Here is a 16,948-nt window from a genome sequence, read left to right as displayed (position 1 = left end):
AATGCACTTTTTTTTTTAAAGATTTGTTTATTTTATGTGAGTTACACTGTTGCTGTCTTTAGACACACCAGAAGAGGGCATCAGATCCCATTACAGATGATTGTGAGCCACTATGTGGTTGCTGGAAATTGAACTCAGGACCTCTGGAAGAGCAGTCAGTGCTCTTAACTGCTGAGCCATCTCTCCAGCCCAGAGAATGCATTCTTGTGTTATGCTCTTATTTTATTATTATGCTCCTAATTGCCCACAGAAATTCTTGCAGAATAGAGGACAGGCGTGGACTTGACTAGAAACTCCCTGCAGCTCAGGACTCCAGCAGGCAGTTAAATGGGATCAACAGATAGGGAGCAGATAGCATGTGGCCAGGTACATATACTACTAGGTATCAAGGGCCTGGCGTGGAGAGTGACATGTCATAGTGGCTCACTAAGTACAGCTAGAGCCAGTGTCATCCTCACAGTGGCTGGAGCAGCAGCCTGCATGCGCTCAGTGTGCATGCGTGCTATCTTGGGACAGTTCATTGTACGTGCGTGCGTACGTGCATGCGTGCTGCTGTCTTGGGACAGTTCACTGTGCATGCATGCATGCTATCTTGTGACAGTTCACTGTGCATGCTGCTATCTTGGGACAGTTCACTGTGCGTGCGTGTGTGCTATCTTGGGACAGTTCATTGTGCGTGTGTGCTATCTTGAGACAGTTAACTGTGTATGTGTGCTGTCTTGTGACAGTTCACTGTGCGTGCTGCTGTCTTGGGACAGTTCACTGTGTGTGCGTGCGTGCGTGCGTGCGTGCGTTTGTGCTGCTGTCTTGGGACATCAGTTTGTAGGCTCTACTTGGATCTTCCCTTGGACTTGCTGCACTGGCCTCATTTTTCAATGGAAACTTGCCTTTGTCATTGGTGGACATGTGTAACACTCAAAAATAGTAGTATATCATTAGGGATCTTGTGATTGCAGAAAGGAGATGATCCTGCTGGGGAACTCAGGTGAAGACCAACAGACAGACATTATAATTTAAGGTCGTTGATTTGAAGACTATTAGCTCAGAAACAACCCCAGGCAAGGAAAGTTTGTTTGGGCTCGCAGGTTCAGAGAGGTTAGTCCATGGATGCCTGGGTGCATGGGTACTTCAGGGCCAGACATCAAACAAAGGGCCGCGGTCTACCCAGTTCAATATCACAGATGATAAGTCTGAAAGTAGATGAGGTTGAAGGGTTGTTCTACAGTTATATTTTGGTTGGAGGAAATCTATACCTGATGGGTTTGAGTGGCCACATTGAAAACAAGAATTAGGTAGAAATAGACTCAGCATGGAAGAGGTCAGAGGCAGGGAGCGTTAAGGTGAGAATTGGCAGAGATGCTCTCTGGCCAAAACCCTGAAATATGGCTGATGCTCCCTCTAGATTTATGTACAGGGGCTGTGCTTGAATAGGGTACAGCGTACAAAGCAGATGACCAAGCCCACTATGCGCTGAGCTGGGCTCAATCTGGTACGCTCGCTCGCGCGCGCGCGCGTGTGTGTGTGTGTGTGTGTGTGTGTGTGTGTGTGTGTCTGTATATATATACACATATATATGTATATATAATCTGTCTGTCTGTCCCTGGCCTGAGCTTCTGCAGAGGCAAGTGACGTCATAGAGACTTCCTGATACTCCTGAGCTGTGTCACTTGCTGCCCTTGGAGGTGGCACCAGTCGGGAGGGCAGGTAATATGGGATCACTGTGCCAGAGAATATTTAGCCAAGCAATTGCTACCTTAGAGACTGTAAGCATCGGGCTTCTACATAATGGAGAAATCTGTCCAATGTCTTTTCCTGACAAGAAGGTGGTAGAGGCAACCCTGAACCAGACCCAAAAGTGCAATGCCAAGCAGGGGCATCTGGAAAACTGAGACCTTCCCTAGTTCCACGTATAGCAAGAATGGCAGTTTTAATGAATTGCCTCAGTAAATTCATTCAGTATTTCGGGTCCCTCAGAGATCCATAGAGAATTCAGATATTAACACATGATTAAAAATGCTCAGGGTAGCTGTCAACCATCTGTGTGTCTGTCCATTTGTTTCCTTCCCCCGTATACTCAGGCCCTGCCAGAAGTCATGGCAAAAATGTGTGCTCTTACATATATGCTTTAAATATTTTAAAACATTAATACATTTGACATAATGTCCTTTGAGAGTTTGTAACATTGAACAGAATCTAAAGTACAGTTTTAAACATCCTATTATAATATGGTACGCTCTGTCACCTCTGGTGTCACTTTATGAAGGATTTCATGCCATGAATTGACTTGTTTCTTTATTATTTAGTTCATCAGATGTTTTCTATATTGAGGCCCCTGGCGGTGGCTGGGCTCCCAAGAGGTTCTTGCTCACACTTAGACTCACGCCCTCCAGTAGAGAAGACCACAGTTAGCGTGCACATCCACACTATATGAATGCAGGCACTGGCCTGGAGAGATGGCTCGGCCCTTAGCATGTACAGCGCTTGCAGAGGACCCAGAATCAGTTCCCAGCGCCTGCATCAGGTATTAACAACTGCCTGTTATTCCAGCCCTGGGCTCCGCTGCCATTTGATTCCTCGATCATCTTTATAAACGGGACATGTGCACACAGATGTACACATAAGTAAGTCTTAACAAAACAGAAAACCATTCACCTCCTATAATAAGTTGTGACAAGAAGCAACCAGATGGCAAGACAAAATACAGAAGACTTTGCTGAGCTTGGGAGGTCGGAAAGGGTATCACACAGCCTGGCAGGAAGATGCAGCAGGTAAAGGTGCTTGCTGCCGGCCTGAGTGGCGCAGTTCAGTCCCCAGGATGCACACGATAGAAGGGGAGCGCCAGCTTCCACAAGTCCTCTGGCCTCGGCATACATATTATAGTATGCTTGCACACATGACGCACACACATTCACAGTATAAAAATACAGTAAAAACATTTAATAAAGAAGACAAATCTTGGAAGATGGAAATTTTAGTAGAGACCTAGATAACAAATAGGTTCTTTGATCCTCAAAGAACTGATTAAAGGGAAGATACTGGTAACTAGCAGACGGCAGTACTCTGAGGCCTTGGCCCAGCCCAGTAGGAGCCGTGGATATCTGCAAGATATGTACTGGCTGCTGACAAGAAAAACTGGTGGGTGTGAGTCCAGGTGAGATGGACTTGAGGCTCAGATGAAGAACAACAGTAAAAATGTGCCTATGAACTCATGTGAGTGGAGGTCCGGGAGAACGCTGCCCAGTGAAGTCCAGTGTTTAGAAGCAGAGCTCTGACGGTCGCTGTTGGGACATTCAGTGTCAGTGGTGTAGACGGAGTGATTGGTCTGTGAAGAGCAAGCTGGAAGGCTTGGGGATGTGGAATCTGTTGGTCAGAAGGAACTCAAGACTTGTCCTAATTAAGTTTGTGTGTGTGTGTGTGTGTGTGTGTGTGTGTGTGTGTATAGTGTATGTGTGTGTGCAAAACTCCTGTCTGACATCAGAAGTCTTCCTCGGCTGCTCTCCACGTTATATACTGGGCAGGGTCTTTGCTGATAGGACTAGTCTAGAGACCTTGTCACTGCCTTCCTTATTCTGGGTTTACAGCAGGGTCATTATTCCCAACCAGCATTTGCACAGGTTCTGGGGATCCAAGTGGTTGCTTACATAGCAAACCCTTGAAACGTTTAGCCATTTCCCAGGCCTGGAGAAGTTAGGTCTGGTTCTTCCTCCCAGCCCCATGCTCTGAGAAATAAGACTCAGTCTCAAAATAGATTTACAGATGCCTTGACCATGTTGATAGGCTTTTCTCTGAATAGATCATAACTTAAATTATCCCATCTGTTCTATATTCTGTCACGTGGCTGGTCACCTGTGCTCAGGTACCATGTGACCATCCTTCACGTCTTCCCCAGGAGTACGGGGCATATCCTGCCTGGCATCCCCTGCCTGGCATCCCCTGCCTGGCATCCCCTAGAATCCTTTCTGCCCCCTGGATGTCCCACTTCTTATTTCCTGCCTAAGCCATAGGCCATCAGATTTATTATTAGCAGGTACCACATCCATACAGACATTAAGATATTCTGTCTACACCAGCGTAACTTTTAAATTCTCATTTATTTTTATTTTGTGTGTATGAATATTTTGCTTGAATGTAAGTCTATGTTCCACATACATGCCTGGTGTCCATGGAGTTTGGAAGAGGACACTGGATCTCCTGGAACTGGAGTTATTGACAGTTGGAGCCACCATGTGGGTGCTGGGAATCGAACCCAAGTCCTCTGTAAGAACAACCACACACACCCTTTTTTATTTGTTTGTTTTGTTTTATTTGAAATAAGATTCTCTATGTAGTCTGGGCTGTCATAGAATTCGCATCCACCAGGCTGGCCTCAAACTCTGATCCTCCTGCCACTGCCTACCCAATAAAGAAGAAAGTAGGAGACCTGAAAACAGCTGTGCACAGCCCTGGCACAGCAGAAGGCTCTAGAATGTTTACAAGTAGGTGAAACTAAATAAATACCACATGTGTGAGTGCTTTAAGAATAGAGCTAGACGGCTGAAGGGACAGAGGGGAATTGGAGCTAATGTGTGGCCACCAATAGTGAGCCAGGCACAGGTCACGATGGCCACGGTGAGGGAGAGAGCCAGCTGCAAATGTGAACTGTCCTCCCTGGCTGCTCCTCAGGCTCACCGAAGCCTTGAGGAATCTGGAGGCTATGAGGGACGGTCCTGTCCAACGAGCAGGAGTGGCCACACAGGTGTGTGTTGAGGAGACAGGAGGGGGAAACATGAATCTTTGGAATCCCTGGGTGTGAGGCTGGTCTGGACTACCCAAAACCCTGTCTTAAGGAAAAGGTAGATTGCAGTGGGATCATGATAGTAAAATCTCAAGGTCACCTTTTTAATTTTTTCCAGTTTTCTATATATATGCTTACACATACATTATAAATTATATTTAATGCATTCTATAAAACAAGTCCAAAGAATACAGAAGCACATCACTCCAGCTTTTTCAGTAAAGTAACTAAGCCAGTGAAGTAGCTTACATCTTGAGCCCTAACAGTCAGAAAGCAGAGGCAGGAGGATTAATATCTTACATCTTTACGTGTTCAGATATTTAAATCTAGATTGTTCTTAATAGCAGATTGCAGTGATTATAATCTATGTGTGCACTCTTCTGTTGATACACAGGGCCTCTGCTGAAGTTATGTCCGGTTCCTCCTCCCAGCCTCATGCTCCCAGAAATAAGACTCAGACTCAAATATATTTACAAATATATTGGCCATTGAGCTAGACTCTTCTCTGACTAGATGTAGCTTGAAATATCCCATTTATTTTAGTCTACAGTCTGACAAGTGAGTAGTTACCTGTGCTCAGATACCATTGTCTGTCTCACATATTCCTGTGTGGATCTCTTGAGACTCGCTCTATCCCAGAATCCTTTCTGCCTCCCAGATGTCCCACCTTCTACTTCCTGTCTAAGCCATAGACCATAGACTTTATAATTGACAGGTGATATATCCAAACAATACACAAGATGTTCTTTCTACAGAGCTGACAAGTTTTAGTGCATCAGTAAAGACCCTTATGAGTAGATCCCTGCAATGATCTAAAACTTTCAGAAATGGATTTTCTAGATCAATGGATTTACACATACAAACATTTACTAGATATTGGCAATGGCCCTTCAGCTACTACCCCAGGCTATTCGCCTTCATCTAAGTGTGAGAATAAGGCCATATACCCTGCCAATAACCGGTTTTTAGCTTTGTGATTTGTAGGCGTTATAGGTATAAACCAGTGCTTTTCATCCTTCTTAATGCTGGAACCCTCTAGTGCAGTTTCTCATGTTGTGGTGACCCCCAACCAGAAAATTATCTTGTTGCTACTCCATAACTGTAATTTTGTTACTGTTATGAATTGTAATGTAACTATGTGATATGCAACCTCTGGAAAGGGTTAGTCGCCCCCAAAGAGGTCGTGACCCACAGCTTGAGAGCCACCAGTGTAAACAGAAGAGTGGCACTCTTTGTGACTTACTCTGTTCTGACCTTGAACTTTTGACCCTACCGCCTCTACCTCTCCCAACTGCTACGATGCTGAGTTCTAAAAGCTATGCTGGGTGTGTTGGTTCTTTAAAAATTAATGGCATGCTAGGTACAGTGATGCACACCTATCCCAGCAGTGGAAGACAGGTAAACAGATCTCTGTGAGGTCCAGGCTGGACTACATAATTAGACCTCTCTCTCAAAAAACAAAACCAAAAGTATTATCTCTTATCTGTCATATAAAAAGATTTCCCTAATTTTGGGGAAATGTAGTGTATTTTTTATATAGTATATATACAAAACTTTGGTATAAGCCAAAACTTTGGTATAAGCAGGGCAGTGGTGGTGCACGCCTTTAATCCCAGCACTCGGGAGGCAGAGGCAGAGAAACCCTGTCTCGAAAAAAAAAAAAAGAAAAGAAAAACTTTGGTATATAATATTAATATTTGTGTTATAACCATTTCAAGTTTTTTTAAAAAAGATTTATTGATTTATTTTATGTATGTGCATACACTGTCGCTCTCTTCAGACACCCCAGAAGAAGACATCAGATTCCATCAGATGGTTGTGAGCCACCATGTGGTTGCTGGGATTTGAACTCAGGACCTTCAGAAGAGCAGTCAGTGCTCTTAACCCCTGAGCCATCTCTCCAGCCCCACCATTTCAAGTTTTTAATGTATTGACAAAATCATTTTCTTTATGGTATATGGGTTTCACATCAGCTACAGAAATATTGGGGCAGTTTACTCAGTAAATACTATGAACACAGTACTTAGGCCTGTGGACTTCCGAAAAACTGTTAGAAATTAATTAGGAAGATGAGGGAATTGGAGTTCAAGGCCAGGCTAGGTAACTTAGTGGCTATCTCAAAACTAAAAGAGGAGCAGGGTTCAGTGGTGCATACCTTTAATCTCAGCACTTAGACAACTGGCAGACAGATCTCTGTGAGTTCAAGTCCAGCCTGGTCTACATAGTGAATTCCAGGATAGCCAGAGCTCCAGAGAGATGCTGTCTCAAAATAAAAAAGAGGGCTGAGGTTATAGATAGTACTCAAACACAAACGTCTCTAGAATAATCCTCATTCTTCTCCCACCCCCCAAAAAAACCCCAAAATAGTTAAATTATAAACAAGTTTTTGCCCTAGAGAACAAAGTAAAATACTAAACAAAGAATTTTTTATCTTAACTAAGTTTCTTCCAATACAACACCATATAAGCCCCATTAACAAGCAGTCCTTTGTATATTCAAAATCAGTTCACAGGCTTGAGCTTTTCCGTCTCATAACAGTTTTTATGAAAAGTGATTACAGAGATTGAAAATCAGACATAGACAGGTACAGTGACACATATCCCAAAGGTTGGGACACAGAGGCAGAAAGGTTCCCACAAAGGATCCTCACCTAGGTCCTCACAGATTAAATGAGTAGCTGTTTGGTCTTTCTCTGCCTCGTCCCAGTTCCTGAGCAGTGACAGGGATGCTGACTTATTTAGGATGCTTACGGCCTAGGCTAGGCCTGCTCCCTGACCAGCTCTTGATTTACATCAGTTCATTTATTCTGTTCTGTCTGCCACGTAGCTGGTTAGCTACCTCTCCTCAGGTTTGTGCATCTGACTTCATCTGAGTCTCAGTGGCAAATCTTCCTGAGCCTGACTTTCCCAGAGTTCCTGTCTCTTTCCCAGACGTCCCACCTTCTGCCTCAGCTTATTGTCCTTCAGCCTATGTCTACACAAGAGCATGCGCACAGACTACTGTGACGAAATATCAAAATACAGGCCTGGCAGCACACGTGTAATCCCAGCATGTGTGATGCTGTGGCAGGAGAACCTGAAGTTCAAGGTGACCGGCCTGGGTTACATAGCAAAAAATTTAACAGCAAAAGCTTATAGTTGATGTGGACGTAGAGCATCTAATGGTTTGTGTGATTGACCACCCAGCCTCTCACAGGAGCATCCGAGGCCTCGAAGGCCTGCAGACAGCCTGTTCCTCAGCTCAGGGCTAGTTTACATACCCTGCCTTTTTTCTAGTACAAAACTAGTATGATTTCATTATTCACATGTAAGGTGTATGTCTCAAAATTTTAAAAGTAAAGTGTGGGCCGGGAGTGCAGCTTAGTGAGAGCTGTGTGGCTTTCCTGAGCCCCCAGCTGCGTCCCAAGGACCACAAGAAATGAGAGAGTCCCCCATGCCGTTCCATTGTTACATGAAGATTCTGAGCTGTGAACCTCTGGGTCACCAGATCACCCAGACTGGCAGAGGACATGCCCAGAAGGGCATTGCTCTTGGACCTGTATGCCAGTCCTATTGCAAGTTAGGTTTTTTGCATTATTTTGCTTTCAATAAAATTAGAAGAATATAGTTAAGTTGTCAGCCAATGGGTCATTAAGAACAATTCTTGATGATTCTTTAACCACATGGTTTTTGTCTTGTGAAATTCAGGGTAAGTTCAAAGAATCAAGTGGCGTTTCCTAGCTGCACACATTCTCGCTACCCACACTGCTGTAAATGAAGCTTCCCAGTACCCGCATCTGTAAAAGTGAAAAACAGAGCAGGCCTGACTCTGGCCTGTACACATACGAGAGTGTGTGTTCATGCTCTACTAAGTGAGCTGACTGAGGGAAGTTTCTACCTGCCCTTAGAGGAGATTCCTTTCCAAGTTCTTCATTGTCCATATTGGATGACTGTTTATCATCATAGCTGGGGTCTGCTCCATTTCCTCCTTGAGCCTCTGTTTCTAAATCCCACTTTGGATGTCTGTATCCCAGGCTGATCTCAGCTCGTAACAGCCCTCAGGCCCCAGTGCTCCAAGGGCTAGGATTACAGTAGTGGCCCGGCTTGCCTATGGAGTTATTCACAAAGGTCCAGAGAGACTAGTTTTGAAATTTTGTTTTAGGGAATAAATAAGTAAAATACTTTCAGGAGTTTTGCTTTCAACACAATTAAAAGAATATAGTTAACAGCCAATGGGTCATTAAGAACAATTCTTGATTCGTTAACAATTAGGGAAATCATGTTTCTGGGGGTATGTGATAATTTAATACAGGCTTGAAGACAGGGTCAAGAGGCACAGCCCATGGGACGTACGATCCACATAAGCAGCACAGGTGGACATAGGCTGAATGAGGGAGGGCTGGAGAGGGATTGGAGAAGGGGGCCTTGCTAAGTCTGCTTTGTGTTGCTTTAACTATCCCCAAATTGGTAATTTATATAGAAAATAATTTCGTTATGCATTTCTGATGTGTCCCTATATTCCCATTACTTGGGAGGTAAAGGTGGAGAAAATAAAAAGTCAGGGTCAGCCTAGGCTTTACCATGAGTTCCAGACTAGCTGAGCTGCAGAGTAAGACCTTGAAGCTAAAAAGTAAAGCAAAATTGTTTTGCCTTCTAAGAGCTTGTAGCCAGCACCTCATTACTCTCAGAAGCCCTGGCTACGGCAGAGCATGGCAGATGCATCCTGATGATGAGAGAAAGAAAGTCATTTCTAAACCAGCACCACTGCCTTCACAGAACTATGCCTCAGTCTAGCTGTCTAACACCCCCTCCTTCTCAGTCCCATTACACACAACCAAACTCACTGCATGCAAACCTTTAATAAATATAAAACATACCCAGACCACCAAGACTGGTAGTTTGAGAAATTGAGGTCACAAATTTAAGACCTGACGCCGGTATGGTGGCACACGCTGGTAGGATTTGCTGAAGGAGGCAGAAGCAGGAGGATCACGAGTTCAAGGCCAGCCTGGGCTACACATTTTTTTTTCCCTGCCCTTGCCTCCACACACTTTGCACACCCATCAGCCTGCGCTTCTCCTCCTACTACTACTTCTCTTCTTCTTTGCACTTTTAGTCATACCCGACCCATGCCCACTTCATACACACACACTGTCACCCAACACCGACATCACCTGCCCTGATTGCTGGGCAATGGTGGCGCATACCTTTAATCCCAACACTTCGGAGGCAGAGGCAGGCAGATTTCTGAGTTCGAGGCCAGCCTGGTCTACAGAGTGAGTTCCAGGACATCCAGGGCTCCACAGAGAAACCCTGTCTCAAAAAAACAAAAAACAAAAAACAAAACAAAAAACAAAGACCTGAATGAGTTGAAGTGAGTTCAAAAACAGCATGGAAAGTTTAACAGGAGCCTCTCTCAAAACTGAAAAATAGGTGCTAGAGAGATGCCTCGGCGCTTAAGAGCACGTGCAGCTAAGGGTGACCTTGTGCTCTTGATCCTCCTGAGTCACCTCCCAAGGGCAAGGATGCATCAATAAGCTTATCTCTAGGGGGGAAAAAAGTGGTACTACACAGAATCCTTCTAAAGGACCAATAGATAAAGGAAATAATATTCAAATTTCCCTCTCCAAGAAATAGAATCAGCCAAGTTGGTACATGCCTGTTATCCTAGCACGCTGGAGGCAGAGGTAGGCAGATCTCTGAATTCCAGGCCAGCCAGGGCTACATGGTGAAAACAAAACAAAGGGGAAAATAAATTCAAAGTCTAAGTAAGTTGCCATTTTTTACATTTGTTGAAAAAAAAGCATATTCGCACATCCATCATTATCAGGGGAGTGGGCAAAGGGTCACTCCTATAGCCTAGCAGAAGGGCGAACTGTCACAGCCTTACTGAAAAGCAATCTTGTAAAAGATGAGAACCGAAAGGTTTCCATTTGGGAATAACTTAATAAATTACAGTATGAGCCGCAGGATGTGACATTTGCATCATCTTAAAGAGTGGTTGGCACCATAGGAGATCAGTTTAAAGGAATTTCTATATTTGATCACTGAGGAGGAAGAGAGGCTGTTTTACTCCAACAGTGACCCAAGAAAAAAATAAATGTATGTATGCTGGTATGAATATATCTATATAACCATGGAAGCAATTTTGGTTAATTACTGGAGTTATCTTCATGGTCCTAATGGAGAAATGAGAGGAGAAAGCTAATTATTAAAGGAAAAAAAGATGGCACTGAAAAGCAAAAAATGTGTTGTCACCATTTGTGTAGAACAGTGCCGTATCTATAAAGGCCATCTGAACTTGATCTATAGACTTAAACAGGAAAGTGAAAATGTTACAGCCATGTATTCTGGTGTTCTGTCTAACAGACAAAACCCACACACCTCTCTCACAGCCATGCAATATGCTGGAAAATGATGTGTCCAGGGGAGGGGCCTTCTACAAGTGTGCCTCTCAGAAACAGGCCAGAGTGAGGGCACGGCTCACCTTTTATGGTCTTTGGTACATGAATAGACCAATGAGAGGAAAACTGGGTTTTGACTGTCTGGCTTGGAAAGTAAAATGGTTTTCTAAACAATTTATAGAAAATAAAATTTTAATCTATTGTAACTTGACTACAATTTGTATTAGCATTCAAGACTACAAAGTGTCCAGAAAATTCTTTCTGCTCACCATTAACTCTATTGTATTTTTTAGGGTCTCTTTTTAAAAAAGACCAGTTGGAATGTAAATGCTAGGACTGTAGAAACCTGGGGATGTGCCATGACCGCTCTGTGTGTCCTCACCTTCCCTCAGCACATGATGGCATCGTGATTAAGATCGAGGTGCAGACCAACGATGAGGGCTCGGAAGGTCTGCAGACACCAGAGCCGCTGATGGGACAGGTGGAGGAGCACGGCTTTCAGGACTCAGAGCTGGGCGACCCCTGCGGAGAGCAGCCAGACCTGGACATGCAGGAACACGAGAACGTGCTCGAGGAGTCCACAGAGGGCTCCAGTGAGTTCAGTGAACTCAAGCAGATGCTGGTGCAGCAGAGAAACTGCACGGGTGAGTCCTGCACGGGTGGGTGGGCCTGCTGAGGCTCCCATCACCTAGGACGTGGTCCTGACAAACTCAGAATTTATTAAAATCTCCCTAGCCTAGCAAAAAAGTTCTGCTCAAGCTTGGCTCAAAAAAGAATTCAAAGGCAGTGAAGTCAGAACCGCCTCCAAGGTCTACAGGTAGCGAGTGAGTGGCAGAGCTCCAGCCTCCCTCAGTCATCACAGCACCATCATGATTCTGGAGTTTGTCGCTTTCATTTTGGGTAGTGGAGTCTGTTTTGAGACAAGAGTCTTAACTAAGAAGCCCAAGCTTGCCTCCTGGGTGTTGGGAATAAAAGTGTGTGCTAACACCCTGCAAGAAAAGCATGTTTCTTAAAAAACAACTTTGGGCAGTCCTGTGAGCTACTATGAGGGTCTGCTCTCTTTGCCTGCCAGTCTGAGTCCCAACCTAGAAAGGGTTAATTCTTCCCTTTCACGTCCCTGGCCAGAGCCTGGGCGTGCTTTCTTCTAGAGCTTACCACTCTGCTCCATGCCAGCCTAACTCACTGCTTTCCCTCCCTTCTCCACCGCCCCACCTGCCTCCCAGCAGCTGCTAAGGCAGCCTGCCTGCCCTGGGGTTTCCTTTTAAACTAAAAAAAAAAAAAAAGACCCTTACCCTTCTTTGGTGGACTCAAGTCATAGATCTTGTTAACTCCATAATCCCGTGTCCCCATTCCAGTCCCCAGAGGACAGCATTGCAGTAGGACACTGGTGCTGATCCTGGGACATCCTTCATGACAGCTTTTCTGCTGCTCCAGTTCTCACTGGTTGGCTGGATATTTGTGGTTTATTTTTTGAGACCGAGAGTTTCTAGTTATAGCCTGATCCCCTAATCCCCTGCTTCAGCCTCCCAGGAGCTGGGAGTACACGCATGTACCCTCCCCGCATAGCTATGCGGTATGGCTATTGGTATGTTTTCAATAAATAAAAATCTCATGCAACCTTGGTCACGTGATCAGGATCTAATTGCTTACGTTAGCTGAGCGCACAGAGGCTACGTGTGACTGTGGCTCACCGAACCTCACCTGCACTGCCTGTGAACTGCAGTGTACAGGCTAGAGCGGGCAGGGTCCTCGACCCACAGATGAGAGCCACTGTAGAAGTTCTGCAGTATGGGAGCCAGAGGAGTCACTGAAACACAAAATGAAACAAAACAAAAAACTGAACAAGATGGCACGATGGCCCAACCCTTTAATCCCAGCACTTGGGAGGCGTAGGCAGATGGAGCTCTGAGTTCAAGGCCAGCCTGGTCTACACAAGACAGCCAGAGCTGAGAAAAGCTGTGTCTCTAAAGAACACATACACACACCCATGGCACACTGAACAAAACCATGAGCTCCATCATGCCACAGGCATTGCTAGCTTTAGTTTGCCTGTCAGTGAGGGTAGAGCAGATGGCCTGTGACCTGTTACTTTACTTAGAAACTTCCTTTGCTTTCTGAGCTTGGATATCCGGGCTGTGGAATGTGGCCATGCTTGTGTGACTTGGTCCTTTTCCAATGCCATGTCAGGTTAAGAAGACAGGTTAAAATGCTCTAGAAAAAATTCCATTAGAATTCAGAAAATGGGGGCTGGAGCTGTGGCTCGACGGTCAGGAGCACACACTGTTCTTATAGAGGACAGACTTTAGCTCTCAGTTCCCACGTCAGGCAGCTCAAAACTGTAGCAACAGCTCCAAGGGGATCTGACAGCTCATGGCCTCCTGCATGTGTGTGTGTGTGTGTGTGTGTGTGTGTGTGTGCGCGCGCGCGTATGCATGTGTGTATGTGTGTGTGTGTGTGTGTAAAATAGCCACACAGATTCACAATTGAAAGATAATTTTTTAAAATCTGTATACTACATGCTCAGTCCTAAAAACATACATACAAGTAATATTATACAGATTGGGTAGGTTATATTTAAGAATACACAGACACACATGTATACGTATGTAATCACAACTTAAAAGGAAGCCATGAATTTGGAAGAGCAAGGAGGACTTGGATGGAGGAAAGGGAAGGGGAATGTTTTAATTCTCAAAAAACAAAAACTATCTGAGCTTAGTGGCACACACCTTTTATCCCAGCAGTCAGAAGGCAGAGGCCAGCAGTGCCTACCAGGGCAACATAGAGAGACCCTGTGTCACAAAGGAACAAACCTCCAATTAAGGCTGGATAGGAAATGGTGGTGACTGACTACAAAGCACCTGAGAAATTCAAATGAATCAGAATTGCTTAGGTTCTCAGGGCCTGGAGAACTTGGCGTTCCTTAGGAACATGGGACAGGTGAGGCTTGGCAGGAAAGGGAATCCCCCAGGCAGCCCGCGTGGTGCTGCATTCTGAAGGAACCCTTAAGGCTGCTGCCCAAGGAGACCTGCAGTTCCCAGTTGCCGCAGGAGACCGGAACCTGAGTCTCACCAAAGAAGCTCAGTTGGTGTTGAATGTCACTCACAGGTCAGGGTCACAAAGGAAGACAGAGCCTGAGAAGTAGTGGAGAAGAAATGATAGAGGTGGGTGAATAAAGGCATGAGGAGGAGAAAACCCCGGTGGGCTCGGGAAGGAAGGGGAATGAAGAAGAGAACGATATGTCAGCAGTGCTCTTTGCTACCACTGGCAGATTCTCAGCCCCAGGTGCTCGCTCCAGAAGGGAAAGTGGGATTCTCAGGCTCACAAACCATGAACATCACCGGCTTAGGCTGGCTGATGGTTTTTCTGCCCCTGGGGACGAGTGCTCCAGCTGCTTCACATTCTGACCACCAGGGGGCTGAGACGCCACCTCCCCGCTTCTCCCCGAGAGCCCTGTTAAGCTCTGGGTGTCATGACTAGTTGTCTGATGGTTAGAATCATGGGACAGGAAACTAGATTTCCCAAGAGGTGGAGTATGGACAAATATATGTATCCATGTGTGTGTCTGTATAGCACAGAGTCTGTTGCTGAGGTTGAAGCCATGTTGTACTTATCCAAGATAAAGGTGTTCTAGACAATAGCTAAATGCTTTCTTTCTAACTTTGGAGCAGAGGGCATCGTGATAAAGACAGAGGAGCAGGAGGAGGAGGAGGAGGAGGAAGAGGAGGACGAGCTACCACAGCACTTGCAGTCCCTTGGGCAGCTGTCCGGGAGGTACGAGGCCAGTATGTACCAGACCCCCCTACCTGGGGAGATGTCCCCTGAGGGCGAGGACAGCCCCCCACCCCTGCAGTTGGGCAACCCGGCAGTGAAGAGGCTGGCGCCCAGCATTCATGGGCATACACATGGGCACGGGCACGGGCACGGTGAGCGGCACCTGGGTGAGAACCGTGGGAGCTCCAGCCAGCAGCAGCGGAACAGGCGTGGTGAGCGGCCCTTCACTTGTATGGAGTGTGGCAAAAGCTTTCGGCTGAAGATTAACCTCATCATCCACCAGCGTAACCACATCAAGGAGGGGCCGTATGAATGTGCCGAGTGTGAGATCAGCTTCCGCCACAAGCAGCAACTCACGCTGCACCAGCGCATCCACCGCGTACGCAGCGGCTATGCCTCCCCCGAGCGCGGGTCAGCCTTCAATCCCAAGCACTCGCTCAAACCGCGGCCCAAATCGCCCAGCTCAGGCAGTGGTGGCGGCCCCAAGCCGTACAAGTGCCCTGAATGTGACAGCAGCTTCAGCCACAAGTCAAGCCTGACCAAGCACCAGATCACACACACGGGCGAGAGGCCCTACACCTGCCCAGAATGCAAGAAGAGCTTCCGCTTGCATATCAGCCTGGTAATCCACCAGCGCGTACATGCAGGCAAGCACGAAGTCTCCTTCATTTGCAGCCTGTGCGGCAAGAGCTTCAGCCGCCCGTCGCACCTGCTGCGCCACCAGCGGACTCATACTGGCGAACGGCCCTTTAAGTGCCCGGAGTGCGAGAAGAGCTTCAGTGAGAAATCTAAGCTCACCAACCACTGCCGCGTGCACTCGCGCGAGAGGCCGCACGCCTGCCCTGAGTGCGGCAAGAGCTTCATCCGCAAACACCACCTGCTGGAGCACCGGCGCATCCACACGGGTGAGCGGCCCTACCACTGCGCCGAGTGCGGCAAGCGCTTCACGCAGAAGCACCACCTGCTGGAGCACCAGCGGGCGCACACGGGCGAGCGGCCCTACCCCTGCACGCACTGCGCCAAGTGCTTCCGCTACAAACAGTCGCTCAAGTACCACCTGCGGACCCACACGGGCGAGTGAGCATGCGCCCCGCCCCTGCCCCGCCAGATGCGCAGCCAGGTGCAAGGGTCAAAGGCCCCCTGGGACAGGTACCTTGGCTGCCCCCAGACTGAGCTCAGTGGGCGGGAGCGGGGCGCCCCATGCCCTTCTGCTGTGAACCCTCCTCACCCCCCTCTCGTCCCTTCTTCCCCAGGACGGGTAGTGAGACCAGGACGCTTGTTGTTGCCTGCTCCCCCAGGGCCCCAGGGGGGAGTGCTTGGGCCTGGGGAACCCCTTCAGGCTGTTAATTTCCTTGACAATAAAATGGATGAAAACAATCTGCACGGGGGCAGTGATTTGGCTGCCAGCCACTCACAGGCGCGATGCAGGGCCATTTAGTCGGGGATAGAACTTTCTAATTACCTTTTGGATACTGTGGTTCTATTTGATAATAATAGAGTAATTTTTAAAAGACGAGTGTTTCCTGTTTGCAGTTCTTGTTTGGTTTGTAAGGGGAGGGGCTGAAGTGGCCCAAGGGACCTGTGCCCAATATCAGCTGGCAGACAACCAAGTTCCTTTCTCAAACTCATTGTCTGCTGGATGGAGGAGAAATAAGTACCACTTATCATAAAGTCAAAAGGAGGGATGCTGACCAACTTAGAGAGAGAAATCGAGGAAGGGTAGAAGTATCTGCTGCCAGCCTTTCAGTGCCCTCTTGTCTCCCTGGGCTGTGCTATCTCAGTAGGTAATAGGTCCCAATTGACTAGAGTGATCAAGAGAAAGTGATGGTCAGGTTGAGAATGATCTGAAAAGATGGTCCTATGGCAAAAGCTGGGGGCGTCCATGGGGCCTGCCCTTCCTGGTCAGCTTGGGTGCCACTAGCAGAGGAGTGGGGTAGGAGGAGTCAGGGTCTCCTAGTGTGGTCTCCAGAGCAGCCACAAATACAATACAACCACCATCAATACAACCACCTCTTCTT

At 46.8% G+C, this 16,948-nt stretch overlaps 1 protein-coding gene across 7 annotated transcripts in view; it reads left to right on the top strand.

The window, feature by feature from the left end:
- The window catches only part of Znf777 (zinc finger protein 777), a 28,330-nt gene extending 11,887 nt beyond the window's left edge, over window positions 1-16,443 (top strand). For all 7 annotated transcript variants that reach the window (XM_052173613.1, XM_052173614.1, XM_052173610.1 and 4 more), the window contains 2 exons: window positions 11,549-11,800; window positions 14,828-16,443. In XM_052173613.1, the coding sequence (XP_052029573.1) occupies window positions 11,549-11,800; window positions 14,828-16,011 (1,436 nt within the window). In that variant the 3' untranslated portion in view covers window positions 16,012-16,443. The remainder of the gene's footprint in view (window positions 1-11,548; window positions 11,801-14,827) is intronic.
- The last annotated feature ends 505 nt before the right edge of the window (window positions 16,444-16,948 follow it).

Source organism: Apodemus sylvaticus, chromosome 2 (assembly GCF_947179515.1).
Source record: "Apodemus sylvaticus chromosome 2, mApoSyl1.1, whole genome shotgun sequence".
Classification (NCBI taxonomy): Eukaryota; Metazoa; Chordata; class Mammalia; order Rodentia; family Muridae; genus Apodemus; species Apodemus sylvaticus.
This window is presented reverse-complemented; position numbering and strand designations above follow the sequence as displayed.